The sequence below is a fragment of the Diceros bicornis genome, chromosome 21, assembly GCF_020826845.1.
Source record: "Diceros bicornis minor isolate mBicDic1 chromosome 21, mDicBic1.mat.cur, whole genome shotgun sequence".
Lineage (NCBI taxonomy): Eukaryota > Metazoa > Chordata > Mammalia > Perissodactyla > Rhinocerotidae > Diceros > Diceros bicornis.
In genome coordinates, this window is record NC_080760.1 from 8902529 (window position 1) to 8928984 (window position 26456).

The 26456-nt window shown below is 37.5% G+C and overlaps 1 protein-coding gene across 3 annotated transcripts in view; it reads right to left on the reverse strand.

The window, feature by feature from the left end:
• SPIDR (scaffold protein involved in DNA repair) overlaps positions 1–26456 on the reverse strand; it is a 472343-nt gene that overhangs the window by 247450 nt on the left and 198437 nt on the right. For all 3 annotated transcript variants that reach the window (XM_058564544.1, XM_058564547.1, XM_058564546.1), the window contains exon 9: positions 19135–19345. In XM_058564544.1, the coding sequence (XP_058420527.1) occupies positions 19135–19345 (211 nt within the window). The remainder of the gene's footprint in view (positions 1–19134; positions 19346–26456) is intronic.

Below are 26456 nucleotides of genomic sequence, written 5' to 3' on the forward strand. Positions count from 1 at the left end.
AAAATGAGGAAGCAAAGGAATATGCTCCAAGTAAGGGAATAGTACAAAACCTAAGAAAAAGAACTAAATGAAACAGAAATGAGCAATCTACCCGACAAAGAGTTCAAACAAGGAGTCACAAGGATCAACACGGATCTTGGGAGAAGAATGGATGAACTCAGTGAGAACTTCACCAAAGAACTGGAAAATATAAAAAAGAACCACTCAGAAATGAAGAATACAATTTTGGAAATAAAAAATTCACTAGAAGGACTCAAAACCAGAGTAGATGATACAGAAGAATGGATCAGCGAGCTGGATGAAAGACTAGAGGAAATCACCCAAGCTATACAGTAAAAAAAAAAAGAATTAAAAAGAATGAGGACAGTCTAAGGGATCTCTGAGAAAACATCAAGCGCACTAACATCCGTGTTATAGGTGTCCCAGAAGGAGAAGAGAGAGACAAGGGGGCAGAGAATCTATGTGAAGAAATAATAGCTGAAAACGTTCCTAACCTAAGGAAGAAAACAGATATCCAGGTACAGGAAGTACAGAGAACACCAAAAAAGATAAGCCCAAAGAGGCCCACACCAAGACAGATCATAATTAAAATGTTCAGAAGCAAAGATAAAGAAAGAATCCTAAAAGCCGCAAGGGAAAGGAAACAAGTTTTATACAAAGGAAACCCCATGAGGCTATCAGCTGACTCCTCAGCAGAAACGAACAGGCTAGAAGGGAATGGCATGATTTATATTTAAAGTGCTAAAAGTAAAAAACCTACAGCCAAGAATACTCTACCCAGCAAGGTTGTCATTCAGAATGGAAGGAGAGGTAAAGAGTTTCCCAGACAAGCAAAAATTTAAGGAGTTTATCACCAAGAAACCAGTACTACAAGAAATGCTAAAGGGACTTCTTTAAGGAGTAAAGAGAAGACCACATATGGGAAAAAATTATCTATTTCCATAAGAGGGTAAGAGATACAAATACATGAAGAAGAGGTTAGACATGACATCAAAAACATAAAATGGGGGCGAGGGGAGTAAAAGAGTAGAGCTTTTAGAAAGAGGTCAAACTAAAGAGACCATCAGCTTAATATAGATTGTGATATACGTAGGTTATTATATATGAACCTCATGGTAATCACAAACCAGAAATCTATAATAAATATGCAAAAAACTAAGAGAAAGGAACCTAAACATAATGCTAAAGAAAGCCATCAAACCACAAGGGAAGAGAGCAAGAGAAGAAGAAAGGAACAGAGAAGAATGCCCAGAAAAAAAGTAACAAAATAACAATAAGTACATACTTATCAACAGCTACTTTATTTTATTTTATTTTTTTTATAATTTTATTTATTTATTTTTTCCCCCAAAGCCCCAGCAGATAGTTGTATGTCATAGCTGCACGTCCTTCTAGTTGCTGTATGTGGGACACGGCCTCAGCATGGCAGGAGACGCGGTGCGTCGGTGCGCGCCCGGGATCCGAACCCGGGCCGCCAGCAGCGGAGTGTGCGCACTTACCTGCTAAGCCACGGGGCCGGCCCATAACAGCTACTTTAAATGTCAATGGACTAAATGCTCTAATCAAAAGGCATAGGGTGGGGGGCGGACCAGGTGGCGCAAGTGGTTAAGTGCGTGCATTCCACTTTGCCGGACCAGGGTTCAGCGGTTCAGATCCCAGGCGCGCACCGACGCACCGCTTGTCAAGCCATGCTGCGGCAGCGTCCCATATAAAATGGAGGAAGACAGGCATGGATGTTAGCCCAGGGCCAGTCTTCCTCAGCAAAAAGAGGAGGATTGGCAGATGTTAGCTCAGGGCTGATCTTCCTCACACACACACACACACACACACACACAAAGGCATAGGGTGGCTGATTGGATAAAAAAACAAGACCCATACATATGTTGCATACAAGAGACACACTTCAGACCTAAATATACTCACAAACTGCAAGTGAAGGGATGGAAAAAGATACTCCATGCAAATGGCAATGAAAACAAAGCTGGGGTAGCAATACTCATATCAGACAAAATAGACTTTAAAACAAAAACTGTAACAAGAGACAAAGAAAGGCACTACATGATGATCAAGAAAACAAGCCAACAAGAGGATATAACACACATAAATATCTATGTACCCAACATAGGAGCACCTAAATATATAAAGCAATTATTAACAGACATAAAAGGAGAAAGAGACAGTAACACAATAATACTAGGGGACTTTAACACTTCACTTACACCAATGGATAGATCATCCAAACAGATCAACAAGGAAACATTGGCCTTGAACAACACAATAGACCAGAAGGACTTAGTAGATATATACAGAACATTCCACCAAAAAATCGAAGAATACACATTCTTTTCAAATGCACATGGAACATTCTCCAGGACTGATCAGGTATTAGGCCACAAAACAAGTCTCCATAAATATAAGAAGACTGAAATAATACCAAGCATCTTTTCTGACCACAACGGTATAAAACTAGAAATCAACTACAGAAAGAAAATCAGAAAAGCCACAAATATGTGGAGAGTAAACAAAATGCAACTGAACAATGATTAGGTCAAGGAAGAAATCCAAAGAGAAATCAAAAAATACCTGGAGACAAATGAAAATGAATATACGACACGTCAGAATTTATGGGATACAGCAAAAGTGATTCTAAGGGGAAGTTTGTAGCAATACAGGCATATCTCAACAAACAAGAAAAATCTCAAATAAACAATCTAAAGGAACTGGAAAAAGAAAAACAAATAGAACCCAAAATAAGTAGAAGGAAGGAAATAATAAAAATCAGAGCAGAAATAAATGAAATAGAGACTAAAAAAACAATAGAAAAAAAATCAATGAAACCAAAAGCCGGTTCTTTGAAACCTTTGAAAATTGACAAACCTTTAGCTAGACTCACCAAGAAAAAAAGGGAAAAGGCTCAAATAAGTAAAATCAGAAATGAAAGAGGAGAAATTACAACAGACACCTCAGAAATACAAAAGATTATAAGAGGATACTACAAAAAGCTATAAGCCAACAAATTGGATAATCTAGAGGAAATGGATAAATTCTTAGAATCATACAACTTAAAAAAACTGAATCAAGAAGAAACAGAGAATTTGAATAGACCAATCACCAGTAGGAGATCGAAACAGTAATCAAAAGCCTCTCCCAAAATAAAAGTCCAGGACCAGAAGGCTTCCCTGGTGAATTCTACCAAATATTCAGAGAAGACTTAATGCCTGTCTTTCTCAAATTCTCCCAAAAAATTGAAGGGGAGGGGAAGCTTCCTAACTCATTCCATGAAGCCAATATTACCCTGATAGCAAAACCAGACAAGGACAATACAAAAAAAGAAAATTACAGTCCAATATCACTGATGAACATAGATGCAAAAATCCTTACATCCTAACAAAACACTACAAATAGAATACAACAATACATTAAAAAGATCATACACCATAATCAAATGGGATTCATTCCCAGGATACAGGGATGGTTCAACATCCACAAATCAATAAATGTGATACACCATATTAACAAAATGAACAATACAAATCACATGATCATTTCAATAGATGCAGAGAAGCCATTTGACATAATACAGCATCAATTTATGATAAAAACTGAATAAAATGGGTATAGAAGGAAAGTACCTCAACATTATAAAGGCCATATATGACAAACCCACAGCTAATACCATTCTCAGTGGTGAAAAACTGAAAGCTATCCCTCTTAGAACAGAAACCAGACAAGGATCCAGACTCACACCACTCCTCTGTAACACAGTACTGGAAGTACTAGTCAGAATAACCAGACAAGAAAAAGAAAGAAAAGGGATCCAAATTGGAAAGGAAAACGTGAAACTGTCACTATTTTCAGATGACATGATTTTATATATAGAAAACTCTAAAGAATCTACCAAAAAACTTTTAGAAATAATAGATGAATATGGTAAACTGGCAGCATACAAAGTCAATATACAAAAATCAGCTGCGTTTCTATATACAAAGTAGCAGAAAGAGAAATTAAGAATACAACCCCATTCACAATTGCAACAAAAAGAATAAAATATCTAGGAATAAACTTAACCAAAGAGGTGAAAGATCTGTACACTGAAAACTATACATTGTTGAAAGAAACTGAAGAAGACACAAAGAAATGGAAAGATATTCTGTGCTCTTGGATTGGAATAATTAACCTAGTTAAAATGTCCACACTTCCTAAAGCAATCTATAGATTCAATGCAACCCCTATCAAAGTTCCAACAACACTTTTCTCAGAAATACCACAAAGAATCCTAAAATTTATATGGAACAACAAAAGACCCTGAATAGCCAAAGCAATCCTGAGAAAAAAGAACAAAGCTGGAGGTATCATACTCCCTGATTTCAAAATATACTCCAAAGCTATAGTAACCACAACAGCATGGTACTGGCACAAAAACAGACACACAGATCAATGGAATAGAATCGAGAGCCCAGAAATAAACCCACACATCTATGGACAGCTAATTTTCGACAAGGGAGCCAAGAACATACAATGAGAAAGGCAAGTCTCTTCAATAAATGGTGTTGGGAAAACTGGACAGCCACGTGCAAAAGAATGAAAGTAGACCATTATCTTACACCATACTCAAAAATTAACTCAAAATGGATTAAAGACTTGAATGTAAGACTTGAAACCATGAAAATACTAGAAGAAAACATAGGCAGTATGCTCTTCGACATCAGTCTTAGCAACATATTTTCAAGTACTGTGTCTGACTGGGCAAGGGAAACAATAGCAAAAATAAACAAATGGGACTACATCAAACTAAAAACCTTCTGCACAGCGAAGGAAACCATCCACAAAACAAAAAAGACAACCTAACAATTGGGAGAAGATATTTGCAAACCATATATGTGATAAGGGGTTAATCTCCAAAATATATAAAGAACTCATACATCTCAACAACAAAAAAACTAACAACCCAATTAAAAAACGGGCAAAAAATCTGAACAGACATTTCTCCAAAGAAGATCTACAGATGGTCAACAGGCACATGAAAAGATGTTCAACATCATTAACTATCAGGGAAATGAAAATCAAAACTACAATGAGGTATCACCTCATACCCGTCAGAATGGCTGTGATTAACAACACAGGAAATAACAAGTGCTGGAGATGTGGAGAGAAGGTTACTCTCCTACACTGGTGGTGGGAGTGCAAACTGGTGTAGCCACTGTGGAAAACAGCATGGAGGTTCCTCAAAAAATTAAGAATAGAACTACCATGTGATCCAGCTATTCCACTGCTGGGTATTTATCCAAAAAACATGAAAACACAAATGTGTAAAGATACATGCACCCCCTATGTTGATTGCAGCATTATTCACAATAGCCTAGACTTGGACGCAACCTAGGTGCCCAACAAGGGACGAATGGATAAAGACGTTGTATATATACACAATGGAATACTACTCAGCCATAAGAAATGATGAAATCCAGCCATCTGTGACAACATGGATGGACCTTGAGGGTATATGCTTTCTCCCCCAGAGGGAGAAAGTCAAATACCACATGATCTCACGCATAAGTAGAAGATAAAAACAACAACATTGGGCCGGCCCCTGCCTTAGCGGTTAAGTGCGCGCGCTCCGCTGCTGGAGGCCTGGGTTTGGATCCCAGGCGCACACCGACACACCACTTCTCCGGCCATGCTAAGGCCACGTCCCACATACAGCAACTAGAAGGATGTGCAGCTATGACATACAACTATCTACTGGGGCTTTGGGGGGAAAAGCAAATAAATAAAAAATAAAATAAAAATATAAAAAAAATTAAAAAAAACAACAAACAATCACATACAGACAGAGATTGGATTGTGGTTACCAGAGGGGAAGTCGGGGGGGGGGGGGGGGGAGGCGAAAGGGATGATTAGGGACATGTGTGTGGTGATGGATTGGAATTAGTCTTTTGGTGGTGAACATGATGTAATCTATACAGGAATCGAAATACAATGATGTACATCTGAAATTTATATAATGTTATAATCCACTGCTAATGCAATAAAAAAATTCTAAAATACATAAAAAGAAACTGTAAAACAGGAAATATCATCAAAGAGACCATTAGCTCAGCATTATGCAATATTTATACAGCCATTATAATGTAAATGCTGTTTACTGTTTTTTAAAAATATATTTTTCAACTTAGACAATTGTTTCATCATATATAAAAGGGTTTATTTTTGGCTCTCTGTTCCATTCCATTGTTCTTTTTTTTTTTTTTTAAAGTTTTTATTTATTTATTTATTTTTCCCCCCAAAGCCCCAGTAGATAGTTGTATGTTATAGCTGCACATCCTTCTAGTTGCTGTATGTGGGACGCGGCCTCAGCACGGCCGAAGAAGCGATGCGTCGGTGCGCACCCGGGATCCGAACCCTGGCCGCCAGCAGCGGAGTGCGTGCACGTAACCGCTAAGCCACGGGGCCGGCCCTATTCCATTGTTCTATATCTCTGTCCTTATGCCAGTACCATACTGTATTAATTACTGTAGCTTTGTATTAGGTTTTGAAATCAGGAAGTATGTGTCCTCCAACTTTGTTCTTCCTTTTCAAGGCTGTTTTCGCTATTTGGGATTCCTTGATACTCCATATGAATTTCTGGATGCATTTTCTCCTTCTGGAAAAAAGTGCTGCTGGAATTTTGATAAAGGTTGCATTGAATCTATAGATTTCTTTTGGGAGTACTATCACCTTAACAATATTAAGGCTTCCAATTCATGAACACGGGACGTTTTCCCATTTATTTATGTCTTCCTTAATTTCTTTCAGCAAAGTTTTATAGTTTTCACTGTACAAGTCTTGGTAAATTTATTCCTAAGTATTTTATTCTTCCTGATGCTATTGTAAAGGTAACTGTATCCTTGATTTCCTTTTTCAGATTGTTCTTTGCTAGTGTACTGAAATACAACTGATTTTTGCATGTTGATTTGTATCCTGTAACTTTGTTGAATTTATTAGCTCAAACACTGTGTGTGTGTGTGTGCACACGCACGGCACACATGCGTATGTGTGTAATCTTTGGGGTTCTCTCCACATAAGATCATGTCATCTGTAAGGAGTGATAATTTTATTTTTTCCTTTCCAATCTGGACGTCTTTACTTCCTTTTCTTGCCTAATTGCCCTGTTTACAACTTCCACTACTATGCTGAATGCACATGGTGAAAGGTGGGCAACCTGGTTTTGTTTCTGATCTTACAGGCAAGCTTTCAGTTTGTCACCATTGATTGTGATGACAGGTTGTGGGTTTTTCATGAATGTCCTATATCAAGTTGAGGAAGTTCCTTTCTGTTCCTAGTTTGTTGACTGTTTTTAGTCAAACAAGGGTGTTGGATTTTGTCAAATGCATTTTCTGCATCAATTGAGATGATCGTATGGTTTTCTCCTTCATTCCATTAATGTAGTGTATTACAATAATCTATTTTCGTTTTTTGTTTTTTTGGTGAGGAAGATTGGCCTTGAGCTAACATGTGTTGCCAATCTTCCTCTTTTTGCTTGAGAAAGATTATCCCTGAGCTAACATTGGTTAAAATAATCTTCCTCTATTTTCCATATGGGACGCCACTACAGCATGGCTTGATAAGGAGTGTATAGGTCTGCATCCGGGATCCAAACCCGGGCCGCTGAAGCAGCACGCGTGAACTTAATCACTACACCACTGGGCCAGCCCCTACAATAATCTATTTTCAAATAGTAAACCATCCCTACATTCTGGGCATAAATACCACTTTGACACAGTGTGTAATCCTTTTAATATGCTGCTAAATTTGGTTTGCTAATATTTTTTTGAGGATTTTTACCTCAATATTCATAAGGGATATTAGTCCCTAGTCTTTGTCTAACTATGGTATCACAGCAATGCTGGCCTCACAGAATGAGTTAGGAAGCATTCCCTCCTCTTCAATTTTTGGGAACAGTTTGAGAAGGATTGATGTTAATTCTTCTTTAAATGTGTGAGAGAATGCACTGGTCAAGGATTTTTCTTTGTTAGAAGATATCTGATTACTGATTTAATTTCTTTACTAGTTATAGGTCTCTTCAGTTTTTCTATTTCTTCATGAGTCAGTTTTGGTAGATGCGTGTATTTCTTAGAAATAGTCCAATTTGTTGGCATTCAACTGTTTATAATATTCTCTTATTATCCTTTGGTATTTCTGTAAAATTGAAAGTTATGTCTCTTTTTCCATTTCTGATTCTAATAATTTGAGTATTCTCTCTTTTTCACTTGGCCAGTCTAGCTAAATGTTTGTCAATTTTGTTGACCGTTTCAAAGAGCCAACATTTGGTTTAATTGATTTTCTCTACTGTTTTTCTGCTACTTTATTTATCTCTGCTCTAATCTTTATTATTTCCATCCTTCTGCTGGCATTGGATTTAGTTTGCTCTTTTTTTCTCGAGTACCTTAAGGGGTACAGATAGGTTATTGATTTGAAGTCTTTCTTCTTTTTTAATGTGTATGTTTACAACTATAAATTTCCAACATTGCACTGCTTTTACATCATAAGTTTAGGTGTGTTTTGTTTTCATCTTCATTTGTCTCGAGGTATTTTCTAATTTCTCTTGTGATTTCTTCAATCCACTGGCTGTTTTAAGACTATACTGTTAATTTCCACATATTCATGAATTTTCCAGTTTCCTTGTTTGTAATTTCTAGTTTTGTTGCATTGTGAACATTTTGTGATTTTAATCATTTTAAATTAAAGATTTGTGTATTAGTTTCCTACAGCTACCATAACAGAATACCACCGACTGGGTGGCCTAAATAACAGAAATTTTTCTCAGTTTTGGAAGTCCAAGATCAAAGTGTCAGCAGGTTTGGTTTCTCCAAAGGCCTCTCTCCTTCGTTTGGAGATAGCCGCCTTTTCACTGTATCCTCACATGGCACTTGCTCTGAGCATATGCATTCCTGGTGTCTGTCCTTCTTCTTATAAGGATGCACCAGTTATACTGGATTAGGGCCCAACCATACGACTTCATTCAACCTTACTGATTACCTTTTAAAGGCCCTATCTCTAAATATGGTCACATTGTGAGCTCTACTAGGGGTTAGAACTTCAACATATGAATTTTGAGGGAACACAATTCAGTCCATAAAAACTTGTTTTGTGGCCTAATATATGGTCTAAGTTGGAGAATGTTCTACGTGCACTTAAGAAGAAAGTATATTCTGCTGTTTGGGGATGGATCTTCTATATATGTTTGCTAGGTCTAATTGGTTTAGCATGTTGTGCAAGTCCTCTATTTCCTTGTTGATCTTCTGTCTGTTTGTTCTGTCCATTATTGAAAGTGGGATAGTGAAATTTCTAACTATTTATTAGGTCTATTTCTCCCTTCAATTCTTTCCATTTTTGCTTTATATATTTTTGGGGTTGCTTTGTTAGGTATGTATGTTTAGAATTGTTACATCATCTTCTTGTATTGAACCTTTTATCAATAAATAGTGTCCTTCTTCGTCTCTTATAACCTTTTTTAATTTAAAGTATTTTTTCTGACAACAATATATCCAGCCTGGTTCTCTTTTAGTTACTATTTCTATGGAATATATATTTTTTATCCTTTTATTTGCAACCACTTTGTGACCTTATATCTAAATTATGTCTCTTGTAGACAGCATATATCTTGGGGTTTTTTTAAAATCCAATTTGCCAATCTCCATCTTTTAATAGTTCACTTCCACCCATTTACATTTACTGATAAAAAAGTTTTATTTCTGCCATTTATCTATTGTTTTCTGTATGCCTTATACGTTTTTCTTTTTGTTCTTCAGTTCCTTCATTACCACTTTTTTTTGTATTTAGTTTATTTTTGTAGTGTACCACTTTAATTCCCTTCTCCTTTGCCTTTGTCTGTATTTTTTAGTTATTTTCTTACCATTTATCTTGGAAATTACAATTAACATCTTAAACTTACAACAAACTGCTTTGGATAATACCAACTAAGTTTCAAGTACACAAACACTTTGCTCTTGCAGTACATCTTCCCTGCCCCTTTATAATGTTACAGTCATAGATTACATCTTTATACACTGGATTCCCATTAACATAGATTTGTAATTATTCATGTATAAATTTTCCTATTAAATCTTATAAGAGAAAGAGAACATTACAAACAATACCAAAGGTATAATAACACTGACTTTTATATATACTGATGTAATTACCTTTACCAGTGTTCTTTACTTTTCCTTAGGTTCAAGTTTCTGTTTAGTATCCTTTCATTTCAACCTGAAGGACTCCCTTTAGCACTTCTTGTAGGGTAGGTCTACTGGTAATGAATGCCCTCAGCTTTTGTTTATGTGGAAATGTCTTAATTTCTCTCTCATTCTTGAAAAATAGTTTTGCCAGACATATAATTCTTGGTTGACAGGTTTTTTTCTTTCAGGACTTTAAATATATCATCTGACTATTTTCTGACCCCATAGTTTTTGATGAGAAATCAGCTCTTAATACTGCTGAGGATCCCTTGTACATGACAAATTCCTTTTCTCTTTCTACTTTGAAAAGTTTGTCTTTTGGATTTTGACAGTTTCACTATACTACGTTTTGGTGTGGATCTCTTTGAGTTTATTGTGTTTGGAGATCATTTAGCTTCCTGGATACATATATTTATGTCTTTCCTCATACGTGGGAGGTTGTCAGTCATATTTCATCAGATGTTTTTTCTGACGTTTCCTCTCTCTCTTCTCCTTATAGTACTCCTATAATGTGTATGTTTTTATATTTGATGGTGTCCTACAAGTCTCTGAGGCTGTTCATTTTTCTTCATTGTTTTTTCTTTCTGTTGCTCAGACTACATAAGTTCAATTGTCTTATCTTCAAGTTCACTGATCTTTTGTTCTACTGGTTCAAATCTGCTGTGAAATCTCTCTAGTGAGTTTTTAAATTTAAGTTACTGTACTTTTCAGCTGCAGAATTTCTCTTTGTTTTTCTTTTATGATTTCTACATCTTTATTGATATTTTCATTTTGCTCATATATTATTTTCCTGATTTCCTTTAGTTTCTTATCTATGATTTCCTTAAGTCATTGCACATATTTAAGACAGCTGATTTCCATCTTTGACTAATAATTCCAATGCCTGGGCTTCCTCAATGACAGTTTCTGTCAAATTATTATTTTTCCCTGTGAAGGGCCATTCTTTCCTGTTTCTTTGTATATTTTGTAATTTTTGTTGAGAACTGAATATTTGAGTATTATTTTGTGGTAACTCTAGAAATGTAATTCTCCCATTCCTCAGGGATTGCTGAATCTTAATTGTTGAGGGTTAGATTCATCCATTTATGACTTTTCTATACTATTTTTTCAAGGTGTAAGTTCTTTGTCATATGTGGTGAGTGATATTTCTGTTCAGCCTGTGGGAGTTAAAAAAAAAATGTCCACTAGCCTCTGTGCCAGTTCCTCAGTGATCAAAAGCAGCATTTGACAATCAATACACAGCCCTGATATAGTGCCCACCCTGGCTCCAGCATTCTGCACCAGGATTATGGGGCTGGGGGATGTGGAATGGTAGCTGCCACCACTTGAAAGGCTGAAATTCTCCCAAATTTACTCTTTATTAAAGTCTTCCTTGGACTGTAAGTGTTCAACTAGACTCTGGGGTTCTAAAACAGTTACTTCAGACAGTTCCTGTCAGTGCAGTAGTTGTTTAGGTGGATGTGTGGATTCCTGGACCTTCCTAATCTGCCATCTTTTGAGACATCACTCCCCTTAGTTGCTCTCTTGACCCACTTTCTTAGATTAGGAAGAGTGTGGTCATTTGTTTGCTAATGTTTGCTTGTATGTTCCCCTGTTTCTGCCTCCCTCTATTGTAAATCATAATACATATTTGTGTATTAGAGACTGAGCACTCCTACAGTACAGTAACTGGTCCACATTTAACCAGCCTTTCTCAAAGTTATTTCAGCACAAGAACCCTTCGGTCATATTCCTATGAAGACCCCATGAAAAAGTGTTCTGTGGAGCACCAGCCAATGTCTGCTTTTCTTCCTTTCTCATGTAAGCATGAACGATTGATTTCTTTCTCTCCCTCCCTCCAGTTTTTTAGATTATCCAGATTACCATCATGGTGTTCACTTTGTCCTTTTCACACTGCATTTGTTTTCTTTGCTATTTATTTCCTCTCAAGACACCCTGTAATTTTGTTGGGAAAAGACTATCTTTCTGGTTATCACAACAGGAAGATAATCCCATCCAGTAAACAAACCTTCAATCTTGAGCATTGCTTTACTCCTAGCAATAAGAGGAGGCAATTTCTTCATTTCAAGGAGTCCCAGGTGGCAAACATAAAGCAGGGAGAAAAACAGCTGTGAACAAGCCTGTGGGGGGCTCTACCTCAGTCCTCGGGCACTTACCACATATCGGTTACACTGAAAATCCAAAACAGTTCACAGACTTTCTCTTTTGGTATCACAGTCTCTCTTGTGTTTACTCAGAGCTCTAGTTATTGCTGGTGTCAAGGTACTGTTGACGGTGCCCTCAAAATCTGCCCAAGTTTTAGTACATGGCATTTTACTACATGGCACCATATGTCAATTCAACAACTTAGAGAAGTCTTCCTGGTTTCCTGTCTTTCTTTCACATATTACAACAAACTCATCAGCAAATCCTGTTGCCTCTAACTCAAAAATATATTCTGAATCCACTGTTTACCATCCTAGTCCAAGTCATCATCTTCCCTCACACTTGAGCTACCCCAAATCCTCCTAGATGTCTCTTCTCTGGCCTTCTATACACATTCATACACAGTTCACACACACAGTCCACAAACTTCAAAGTGTGAATCAGATTACATCTCTCCTTTCCTGGACAGCAGGGAGGATTTAATTCCAGCTCTTTAACATTATACACAGGTTCTCCATCATCACTTGCTGCCACTCCTGCCTCAGAATTTCTACTTCATTCATATAGCACTACATATATCCCCTGCATACACCCTATACCCTGCCATTTTGACCTGCTGGTCTTTGCTCATTCAGTCTCCTCTACTTCAAATGCCCTCACAGTCTCTTCCTTGGTTCTTTCCAACTTAGCCTTCATAGCTTGGATAGAGAATCACCAACTCCAGGAAGCTACCCCTGACACTCAATCTGTTCTCTCCCTGGGACGCTCACACACACACACACACACACACACACACACACACACACTCCCCTACCGACCTATCAGCCATGCTTACCTCCTCACTGTTCTCCACCCCTTGTACAGAGCTCTATTATTACACTTTCTAGAGTCTTTTATAACATGGTTATATTACCTTTCTCTTCCACCACACTGTGAGCTCCTGAAGGGCAGTGACGATCTGTCATTCATTTTGAATACTGTATTACCATTATTAGGTACAAGGCCTATTATAAAGTAAGTAAACATTCAATAAATGCTTCTTAGTGAATGCACAAATCAATGAAATACATGCATATATCCTCTCATTCAAACAGAAAGTATAACAAGGCTGACAACATCTTGATGATTATTTAATACTCATCATTAATCACATAGTTACTGTGTACCAATGCATTATATGTTATATATTATATATATATAATGCCAATAATGTTTATGTGTCAAGCATTATTTAAGTCACTGGGAATACAGTAGTGAAAAGTTTTGGAAGTTTGGCCAATGCAATTTAAGGCATGAAAGAGGTAAAACAGCATAAGTATTAGCAAGGAAACAACAAAATTATTACCCTAAGTGATATAAGTGTATAAATAGAAACACTTTACTATATAAAATAGGCACACAAATTGATAAGAAAGTCCCTAGGACCCCAACAAATATGAGTAAAAGTTAAGAAAAATAATTTTCAAGAGCAGCTGTCATCAGTAAAACCATAAAGTGTTCAATTTGATCAGTAGCGGGCACTCTACTATGAGGTTTACAGATTACTTAATTATATTGGGAAATCACAGCAGCAACATTAACAACAAAACGTATACCCTTTAACCCACTAAAACAGTTCCTAAAATCTACTGTAAAAAATAATCTGAAATATGTACAAAACTATATATATATATATATGTATATGAATGACTATTACAGAGTCGTCTATACTAGCAAAAAAATGGATAATACTACCTCCTGAGAATATGGAAAAGAGTAAGGAAATTTTATCATAATGTGCAGTTATAAAAAAGGTTACTTACATGCGGTATTGATGTGACTGCTGAGAAATAGGCAGCAGTAAAAACAGCTATAAGCTTTGCAGGTTACTATGGTAACAACATATGGAAAAGTTCAAAACCCACCTGTACTCTCTGACCAAGAATTTCTACTTCTATAAATATCTTAAGAATATAATTAGAAGGGGGTACAAGCACTTTCATTCAAGTACTGTTTAAAACAGCACAAAATGGGAAGCAACATTAAAAACTCTGTAAAAGAGACTGTTTAGGGGGCTGGCCCAGGGGTGTAGTGGTTAAGTTCGCGCATTCCACTTCGGTGGCCCGGGGTTCACCAGTTCGGATCCTGGGTAAGGACCTATTCACTGCTCATCAAGTCATGCTGAGGCGGCATCCCACATAGAAAAGTCACAACTCTACAACTATGATACACAACTATGTACTGGGGCTCTGGGGAGAAAAAAGAATAAGAGGAAGACTGGCAACAGATGTTAGCGCAGGGCCAATCTTCCTCAAAAAAAAAAAAAGAGAGAGAGACTGTTTAAATTATGATATATCCATATAGTAGAACACTAAGTAGTCATTAAAAAGATGATGATGTGACTTTACCGATATAAAGAGAGATTCATGATAAGAGGGAAGGTCAGATTTTACTCCTCCCTCGTATTAGGGTGCATATTCTGAAGGGAAACAAAGTATCTGCCATGGGGTACTAATAAATATTTTTGAATGAATGAATAAATGAATGAATAAGGTAAGAGGTGTCCTGGTTGTCCCTTGATACACTATCACGTACTTATGTTTTTCTGGTGCTCATCCTGGCTTTAGATTTGGTGATGGGTCATATTCAATCAGCCAGATGAGTTCTACCTCCCTCTCTCTTCAACTACCATCACAGAAAACTTCTGCCCTCACATTAAAAAAAATATCTGTGGAGGCTGGCCCCACGGCCGAGTGGTTCAAGTTCCGCATGCTCCACTTCGTTAGCCTGGGTTCACGGTTTTGGATCCCAGGTGCGGATTGGACCTACATCACTCGTCAGACACACTGTGGCGGCAACCCACATACAAAGTAGAGGAAGACTGGCACAGATGTTAGCTCAGGGCGAATCTTCCTCAGCAAAAATAAAAAAATAAATAAAATAATATATATATATATATATATATATACACACACACACACACACACCTGCATTCAACTTGCTAAAATGTTTCTTTGGAATCATATTATATTTAAAGCTTTCAGGTTCCTTCAGTAGTAAAAGCTGTCTATTTATTAGTTGATAAATATTAAAACTATGTGATGGGGACATAGAATTCATTAAACTAGTATACTTTTATAAGTTTGAAATTTTACAGATTCATGACTTTTTAATAAGTTGCTTATTGTTATATAATTCTATGACTATTTCATAATACAATTAATTCTAGGCAAGGCATTTTACTTCTACATTCATTCCTAGACGGGCTGAGCCAAGATAACATTACATCTTATAGAAATTCAATGAGAATTTATCAGATAGTATATAGAGAGGGCTCTAAACTCCTTTGGCTAAGTAGCCATTTGTATCTAAATACACATTTATTACTAAAGGACATATAGAAGTGTCTACAGTCTACTGATTCTTTTTAAACCTGTTTCCATGTTGGAAAACAGTTTAAATGAACACAAAAGACTTCCAGTGGGAAAAGAGTAGTCAGCCTACGAGGAAAAAATATTCATTATGACTTGCCAAGTTTAAAAAAAACCTATCTAGTCATTTTTATTATTTTGGCTTTTTTTCCCTTTAATTTTGAGCTATTTTAAGTGGCATCTAGACTGACTTCAGGTAACATTTGGATAGAGAAAAAGAGTTCTTAATTAAAAAGCAGAAACCTCCAAACTATTAAAACAGATGATCTAAATCACCTATACCATATTGATACATTCATTTTTCAAAAACACTTCCCATCCATCTCACCTCCTAAGGTACCAAAAATATTACTATTTCTTTTAATTAAAGAAGTATCTTTTTAACAAAAATCTAAATCTATATATGACAAGACATTATACAATTCAGGAAGCTACTTAGAAGGTTGTTTGTCAAGTAAGCTTCTCTGAGAGACATGGGAACAGAGAAATCAGCTGATTGAGTGATTCACAAAATTGAAATATTCAGTAGGAAGTGTTAATTTCTATGATAGTGTAGTGGACTGAATTGTCTCTCTCCCAAATTCATATGTTGAAGCCCTAACCTCCAGTACCTCAGAATGTGACTGCATTTGGAGACAGGGCCTTTAGAGAGGTGATTAAGTTAAAACGAGACCACTATGAAATGGCTCTAATCTAATCTAACTAGTGTCCTTATAAGAAGAGGAAATTTGGACACACGGAGACACCAGGGGCATGCGCACACATAGAAAAAAAAAACACAGCTGTGAGAACACAGCAAGAATGTGGCCATCTGCAAGCCCTGGAAAGAGGCCTCAGTGGACAACCCCGCTGGTGCCCTGATCTCGGATTTCCAGCCTCCAAAACTGTAAGAAAATAAATGTCTGTTTTTAAGCTCTCCAGTCTAGTATCTTGTTATGGGAGCCCTAGACACTAATACTGATAGTGTGTCGAGTCTGTCTGCTGGATAATGCAAGAGAGGGGAAGTGTAACACTCCTCCCATCCCAGTGACCCTGGATGTTGGCTGTGACCTGCTCTCTGCGAAACAACACTGGGATAGAGATATCTTTCTATAAGTGCAAACACAAATCTCCACCGCTGTGTTAAATTACTGCACACTGCAGAGACATACAGTGCCTTCTTTAACCCATCCCGTGTTAATGTCTCTTTAGGCCGGTTTTAGATTTTAAGGTTTTAAGCAAAACATTTATGACAATATCTTTTGTACACATTTGAGCATTTCACTGGATAAAGTCTAAGTAGCAAAAGTTCTATACCAAAATGGATTCATATTAACGTTTGTGACACATTGGCAAAGAAGGTACCAACTTACACTCCCACCAACCTTTGGGAATGTCAATATTTTTAAATTTTTGCCAAAGTATCTTGCTTTCTATCTTTGCTACTTGTAAGAATGAACTTTCATGTGTTTGTATTTAATAAATGTATTTATATATTTGTTTCCCTCTTTTGAGATGGTCATTTTGAGAAAGTTAAGTCATAATGACTCCAGAGAAATTTATCAAATTACGTCTATTTCACATATTTTCACTTTTACGGATTTACCAAAAGTCTTAAAGATAGCATTAATACCTGGTACCATTTGGCTTGGTTAACACACGCATTCCAAGTTGTCTTCCTAGAGAGCGAAATCTGTTTTCCATTGGATGGCACGATATATAAAAACAGTAAGATCTCACATATTAAAATGAGCAAACACAGGATTTCTTTTCATTCTTATTTTATAACCTATATTCCAATTATAGAGCAAAAATCCTCAAAGAATGAAAACCAAAAACTTAGGGAGAAAAAGAAAATATTCAAAAAGAGTTTAAAAATAACAATCTCTGCATCTAGAACCACACAGAGAATTCCATCTATTTCTCTACCAGAATGAAAGAAGCAACCACCAAGAGAGCTGCCTTGGTAAGGCCCAGACCTAAAAACACTTCAAAGTCAAATCATAATAATTCACCCACTTGTAAGGTCTAAGGAGCCAGTGGGATTTGGAAATTTTTTGTAAATACAAATCTTTGCAGATAATCTTGGTCTAATTTTACTTCTCATGAGCCCAAGTAAGTGTCCCACATTCAATGCTTCTAAAACATCTTCCCTAAGGAAGAACAATCCCACTTAGATACTAAAATTTTTTATTTAAAAAACTGTGTCATTTAATAAATATTTTTAAAAATATATAGACGTTCGCAAAAAATTTAGAAGTTGAGGAGGGAAGAGATTAAAAAAGAAGCAAAAGTTGCTCTTGCCATCACAAATGAACTTAAACTCCACTGAAAGCAAGACCTACATTACACAAAGGAGCAAAACTAAGAATGAGAAAGATGATGTTAAACAGGACAGATTTCTGAAGCAAGACAGATTCAAGGTAACAGATTAGAATCCTGGTGTCCTGATATATGCTGCCATGAACTCCAACAGTATGGGGAAGGGTGGAGTATCCTAGCAGAAACTTACTTGGAGACTGCAGTCCTAGTCCATGAATTCATAAATTTAACATTATATCAATAAACATACCAATACTTTTTTTTTTTTTTTTGTGAGGAAGATCAGCCGTGAGCTAATATCCATGCTAATCCTCCTCTTTTTAGCTGAGGAAGACCGGCTCTGAGCTAACATCTATTGTCAATCCTCCTCCTTTTTTTTTTCCCAAAGCCCCAGTAGATAGTTGTATGTCATAGCTGCACATCCTTCTAGTTGCTGTCTGTGGGACGCGGCCTCGGCATGGCCGGAGAAGCAGTGCGTCGGTGCGCACCCGGGATCCAAACCCGGGCCGCCAGTAGCGGAGCGTGCACACTTTAACCGCTAAGCCACGGGGCTGGTCCCTACCAATACATTTTTAATTAGATAAGTTAAACCTAAAGTTCTTATAGAAAAATAAGCAGGATTATGTAACTTAGATATAGAATACATATATTCTTTAGGATGTGTTAAATACATTGTAATCAAATCCCCCAAAGTGATTACCAAAGAAATATTAAATTAATGTGTATTATCCTATTGTTATATAATGCCTCTTACTAAAATTATATTTCTAAGAAAGATAAAAACAAAAATAGTCAGGTTTTGTAACAAACACCACTCAGGCAGGAATCTTGATATGGTTGTTTCTCCTTCAGCCCCTCCCCCAAATTATCAAAAGTTTGCTGCCAGAAGTATAAACAAGCCATCAGAGACACTTCGGTGCTTCTGTTACATAAAATCTTTGTCAAATCCTGGCTTCCTTCCCCTGGCATTTCTCTATAATAAAGTGCCAAAGATGTTCTTGATAAAAATGGCTTGGAGACAAACTCACATTTGGTGACTGCTGGAATCAGTTCTCTGCACTCACCAGGGAGGGTAGATGTGGACGATGTCTTGAGGATGCCCCCTGAGATAGAGTGCAGTCTCCTTGGTGAAGAGAACCTTCAGGTCAGTCTGGGCGGCCTCACCTTGAGGACTATCAGCCTGCAGCCCTGCTAACTGTTCACACATGGCAACTTGGATGGTGCATTCCTCATGTAGCTCTAGAATTTTCACAATTAATACACCAGATTTTCTACCTAGAAGGTGAAGAAAAGAACAAAAGCAAAAATAAAATCTAAAAGACACATCGTCCAAGGGTGAATAAAGTGTCATGAAAAAAAGAAGCACATTCAGATAGCTTTCTTCACCTGGAGAAAATGATTTATATGCTTTGCAAAGTAAATACAGACTCTAACATGCTCACTGTAACATCTTTTTCTTAAATCAAAATAGCCTGCATGTTGCATTTAACATATGCATTTCAAGCAACATAAAAAATAGTCTCCTATCATAAAGAAACAGTCTTACTCATACGGAAAACTCAGACCCATCATTTCAAAAAAAGAGTATGTTTTACTGCAAAACGCGAACCCTTTAGATAACCACAACAAAGGGTATATGGCCACCTGTTGATCTTACTTATATGCCCCCTCCACATCATTACCTGCTTTGATTCTCTACTTTGAAATGAAGCAGTATGACTGGCTGGCTGCAACTGTTCTAACAATCACAAAGGTTGAGGATTTATGTGGAATGCTGGGTGTTAGAGCTCTAGATTTAAATGGGTGAAATTCAATCTAGATTCAAGCACTGGCTCGAATTAAATCAGACAAGTTATATAGCATTTCAACACTACAGTTTTCTCATGTGTAAAATAGGGATCATGCCCCTGCCTCAATTAAAATTTTTAAGAATTAAATGACATAAATGAAACTGACTGTGTGTATAGCCTATAACCCGGAAATCCTAGATATGTACCCAGAAACTCTGTCACATGCATCAAGACCTAAACAAGAATGCACATCTCAGTATTGTTGCAAGAGCAGAAAACTGGACCCGGCATAAATCAATAGGAGGATGGGTAAATGGTAGTATGTTCATATAACAGAACACTATACAGAAGTTAACATAAGTGAACCAGATCTATATCTCTCAGCATGGAGAGATCTCAAAAACAAGAGGGGATAAACAAGATATGTGGAGTACGACAACCATAATGTTATTTTTTTAAACACAGAAACCAATAAAATATTGTTATGGATACATATATAATAAAAATATATAAATATGGACCAGCAACATTCATAGAAAACTCATGATAACTGCTGTATCTAAGGAGAGAAAAAGACGAGTGTGACTCAGAAAGGGAGCCCAAGGGATTTCAAACTTATCTGTCCTATTATTTCTGTTATAAAAGTATGTGAATTAAAAAAGACAAAATATTAAAATGTGTTATTAATTCTAGGTGGTGAGTACACAACGTTTTTCTATTACTCTGTTTTTTAATTTAAAAAAATGAACTAAATGTGATAACAAAAGCTAAGTGTCTAGCATAGTGCCTTGCTAATAATATACACTAATATGAGTTTATCACTTTAGCCAACTGGTTAATAATGAATAATAAAAATTAATATTTAAATAGTACCAAGTTTTCAGTTATACAGTTTAATTTCATTTCCACTTCTTTCTCCCTTTCACTTTTTCTTCAGTCATTTTCCACTTGACCCCAAATTTCCCATCCCCTCCTTTCTCTAAGTGCCAACAGCGTGTTCATGTATTAAGCAAGGCCACACCTCCCTAGAGCACTATCTTAACTACTATTTCCTAAGGTATGTATCTATCTTGCTACTATTTCTTAAGGTGAGGAAGGAAACGGAATGGGGGAAGGATATGAGCAAGCACAATGTTAAGCTGGTACTGGTCACTGTGGACAAGGGCAGTGGGGGAGTAAAAACGAGTATTAAAGAAACGCACTGACTAGGCAGTGAACCTTGAGTCTGCTCTGCACAACAGGTATTTCCTTAATAAAAAGTAGCTCATCCTCCATTGGTGAACAGGAAAGAAAGTCAGGATAACGTGAAGGTCACTTTGGTGCACACATTGTTTTTCCTGGGTAGGTAGCCAGAGCAGTGGGTGGAAAACTATGGTTTTCAGCAGCAAAGGGAAAAGCCCTAGGTTTAGGGGCTGCACTAGCCACAGGAGCATTTTTGGACATATTTTAAGAATTTTTAAAACTTGCACCTGTACTCAGGGTCACCCCCAACACTGTGCAGCAGGCTTGCCTTCTCCCTCGTCAACCACTGACAGCAGCTGCTGTGCAGAGCTCCAGGGCCACCTGTGCTCTCTAGCACCCGCTGCTCTGCTCGAGTTCAAGTGGGACACTTGAACCACACTCATGGTTCTGTGTGGCTACAATAATTGCTGTGGCGCCTCCAGCCATGCTCAGTCGCCTGCCCGAGCAGCACAAGTTCTCTCTTTGGGCATTAATCATTGTCTTCTGCAGCTCTGATCAAACAGTGACATAGGTTTTCAGTGGTCTGCCCCAACCCTACAGTCCCCATAGACCCTGACAGATTTTATAAAAAGCAAGATATTGCAGAAACATGTAAATAGTATTATAGTGGAAAAATATATATATAAGATGAATCACACTGCTACTGACTAGTTTCTTTGAAGATTTTTATGATAAATCCTGACAATATTCCCATAACTGTGAATTCTGCTCAAGAGTTATAGCACCAAATAACTAGTAGAATAAATATGCTTTATGATACTGATTATCACCACAGCCCTGAGACTCTGCAGCATGCTTAGTGACTAAATAGGTTTGGGAAGGAACGATGAGCGGCGCTATCCTTACGGCACTACAGGGCTGGGAACTGTGCGCTCCACAAAGCACTCAAGTCTCTCCTGCAGGATACCCTCCAACACAGCCTTAGGGAGAAACCAGTGGCCTGCCTTCCCTGAAGAAAATAAGACAGTGTAATTTCCCCATTGTCTGAGCGAGAAAAAAGCATGGGGTAACCTAAGACAAATTATGTATTTGAGGCAAGACAATTATGTATTTCAATCTGAGCATAAGAGATACCGGTTTTTACAAACGAAGATTTTTTTTGCAATTAGATGGATGGAACATACGAGGCCATTTCTGTGCCAGTGGGGCAACATTTTCCATAAATGCTATTAAGACTCAGCCAAAATATCACCTCGTCCAGAAAGTGTTTCCTGAATCCCAGCCAGCAGTATCTATTCCTTCCCTTTGAAAACCTCAAATATCTTATCTATACTTATCTTTCTTATAACAGTGTCCTCATTTTTAAGTGGAAGTAGTTTTACTTTAGCTATCCTCAGGAACACTGCAAGCATCAGAAAAGATAACACAGAAAGCCCACAGTGCAGGGCCTGGTCCATCACACACACAGTAACGGCAGCGACTTGTCTTCATGGTCACTGACACTATTAGTAGCCTTCCAAGGCATTTTCCAATCTATTACCGTACTTGATTCACAATAACCCTATGAAAAAGGGAAGGAAGATATTAATTTCCCTTTTTGACAGATAAGAAAATTCAAAAAGTTAGTTGCTCACATGACTTTTTCAATGTCCGAGAGGATTACTGGCAGGTCTAATCCTAGAAATTGAGTATCCTTACAAGTCAAGGACCAAAACGTCTCTCGGGTAAATGATAGTTAAAGATAGGAAATTGTATGTTTTTTTTTCCCCTACTTATTATGCTAAAACATAGGAACTGTTTAAAATGTAAAGAAAGCACATCAGGTTGAGAAATGGACTCCAGTGAGGCTCTCGTTGTGTCTGGACGTGGTCAGAATTTCAACACTGCTGTACTGAAAAAGAAGAGGATAAGTTGTCATAGTACTAAACAGTGAAAAGAAAGTGCCACAAAGATCAAATGGAGAGCACACATTTTAATATATAACACTAAAGATTTTATTTTTTTTTAATTTTATTTATTTATTTATTTATTTTTTCCCCCAAAGCCCCAGTAGATAGTTGTATGTCATAGCTGCACATCTTTCTAGTTGCTGTATGTGGGATGCGGCCTCAGCATGGCTGGAGAAGCGGTGCGTCAGTGCCCGCCCAGGGTTCCGAACCCGGCCGCCAGCAGTGGAGCACGCGCACTTAACCGCTAAGCCACAGAGCCGGCCCACACAAGATTTTAAGTAACTAAGAAACAGGAATAGAAAGATTCATATAGAAAACATACCACAAGACCTAGTAATTTCTATCCATACATATGTCTAGCAGATGAAACAGCTCTTAAAATTGTAAAATATTTAACTCGAAGGCTAATATTTGCCGAATTAATGCATGAATGAGTGATTTACTTTATCAGCTAACTGCTTTTTTTTTTTTAAAGGAAACTCTCGAGCTGGCTCCGTGGCTTAGCAGTTAAGTGTGCGTGCTCCACTGCTGGCGGCCCGGGTTCGGATCCCGGGCGCACACCAACACATCGCTTCTCCGGCCATGCTGAGGCCGTGTCCCACATACAGCAACTAGAAGGATGTGCAGCTATGACATACAACTATCTACTGGGGCTTTGGGGGAAAAATAAATAAATAAATAAAATTAAAGGAAACCTCTCTTTTTATTTTATTTATTTTTTTTTTTGCGAGCAAGATCAGCCCGGAGCTAACATCCATGCTAATCCTCCTCTTTATGCTGAGGAAGACCGGCTCTGAGCTAACATCCATTGCCAATCCTCCTCCTTCCCCCCTGCCCCCCAAAGTCCCAGTAGATAGCTGTATGTCATAGTTGCACATGCTCCTAGTTGCTGTATGTGGGACGTGGCCTCAGCGTGGCTGGAGAAGCAGTGCGTTGGTGCACGCCCAGGATCCGAACCCGGGCTGCCAGCAGCAGAGCGCACACACTTAACCGCTAAGCCACAGGCCAGCCCAGCTAACTACTTTTTAAAAAGTCTATGGTTTTAAGTGACCAAGAGGCCACAAAAGAATTGAGTAAATGATACAAGAACAAAATATATCTGTAACTACTTGACTTACTTGAAATATAGTTAGTCAGGGTCCATTTATATGCATGTCAACCCAAATACTCCTAAGTGGGTTATGTCGATGAATTAATATATATATTATGAGGATAACCTTCACAAATACCTACGCAAGAAACACAATTCAAGAAATTAATAAAAACTATACCAGAAAATACCAAGTGAAGCAAGTTATTAAGTGGGGAGAGATATTGAACTCATCCTCCTATGGAGGACAGAAACATCTGTAAGTTTTTCTAAGAGAAATATTTTTCATAATATAATCGTTGCACTAACTTTAAGTTGCTCCATTTAATTATCCAAACATTGACCACAATAGTAATTTGGGATTTTCCCCCTATATTAACACTTTGTCTCCTTTATCTTCACAAATATCCCAACAGGCTAATCCATACAGTGTCTTGTTTTAAAATGTATGTCCTACTATTCTCCGAAACTGGTACTTTTTCTATCCTTCAGGCCAAATCATCAACAAGTGCCTACCACTCCTTTGTTCCTCACATCATGTACGTGCACACCCAGACACAGACGAGGGGTGGCAAGACAGCACAGCAAGGGTCAGGATTGGATATTAGGGGATTTTCAAGTTTACCTGCTTCTCATGCAGATAGGAACTCTGTTCTTAACAGATACTCGGAAACTGGTTACCACCAGCAATGATTATAATTCTCCTTCTTGCACTTACTCTGAATTACCATGGTATAATCATTCCACATTTTACTCTTTTTAAAAGGTATTTTATAGCTTTTCCCTCCCAAATAATACATGCACCCAGTACCAAAATGGTCTTCTTTGGGGTGCTTCTGTTAGTTACTTGTGAAATTTTAAATAATATCTTTAATCAACTCTACATCCTACTCTATTAACTTTGGATAGTTATCTAGGAACTCCTAGCTTTGTAAAATGAAGAATGGCTTATGCACCTTTCTACATTATGCTCCCCGGTGTGCCACACAATTTTAATTCCACATAATTCCACTTTCATTGTCAAGGTTAATGTTCACAGTGTGTCCTATAACCTATGCCAAATCTCTGTGCTCTGGCCATAGTCTGACTCTAAGAGTTAAAAATAATCAACAAATTTATATTAGCACAATTATATAAACAGAATTCAATCCCTGACTAGAATCATAAGAATACATTTGAATGAGAATATTCCTAGCCTCAAGGTCAAATTATTTGACTGTAATAATTCTTATGCTCAATTAGGCCCTCCAAATGCCAGAAGAAATAAGATTATCTTCTGTTGGCCTCAACATTCCCATTAGAAGTCTTAGCTTTCCCCAAAAGTTCATTCCACCTCTTTAGAGAAGAGTCCATTCCTGTTCTGGCTAGAACTGAATCTAGTCTGCCTGAACCTGGGTAAGAGCAGATCACAAGGTCAAGCAGGGATAAGACTGGTCTTACACCATTGTGTGCACTTGGGGTACTTCCTCTGAGTATGATCGAAAGCCAATGGGGAAGGCATATGATTTGCTTTGTTGAGAACAGACTAAATGTGCAAGGGAAGAAGTAAGGAGACAAGTCAGAAGACTACTGTAGCAATCCAAGAGAGATGATGGTAGTTTGGACCTGGGAAGTGGCCACAGAGATGGTGAGAAATGGTTGAAAACTAGACGTACTTTGAAGATAAAGCCAATAGTACTTGTTGATGGACTGGAAGTGGGACAAGAGAGAAAGTAGTCAAGAAGACGCCAATGTTTTTGGCCTGAGCAAGTAGAAAAATAGAGGTAATGCTTACTGAGATAGGGAAGACTTCTAGATGAGCAGCTTTCTCTGTGTGTGTATTGGGGGGGGTGCGGATGGCAGGGGAGAATACTGGTATCAAGAAATCTGTTTTAGATATATTAAGATTAAGATGTCTCCTAGTTATTACAGTAGCCTGGCTCTAACTGAACTCCCCAGTCTAGTACCTGACCATCCTGACGTATTATTCATAAGGCCCACCAGAACGATCTTTTTAAGTGTAAATTTAACGGCAGCCACCCCTGTACTTGAACTCTTCAATGGCTATCCTCTGGATAAAATCCAAACTACTCTCCATTGTATAGAAATGCCTTTGTTATCTGTTACTTCTTACAGCTATAGCCTCAAATTCCACAGCTCTATTCAAGTATCTTTAAATTATCTCTATAATGAGGTGAAAAATATGCCATACTTCAAGAAGGAGTTTCCTCACCAGCTCCCTGGTGAACTCTCTGAACACAACTCTCCTTTTCCACCCAGCAGAGTTTATTACTCTCCTTTATGTCATCACTGTATCTCTTATTTACCAAGATTTTAACATATACAATGAATAATTTCATCTATTAAACCATGAACTCTATGCTTTTCCAGGATCA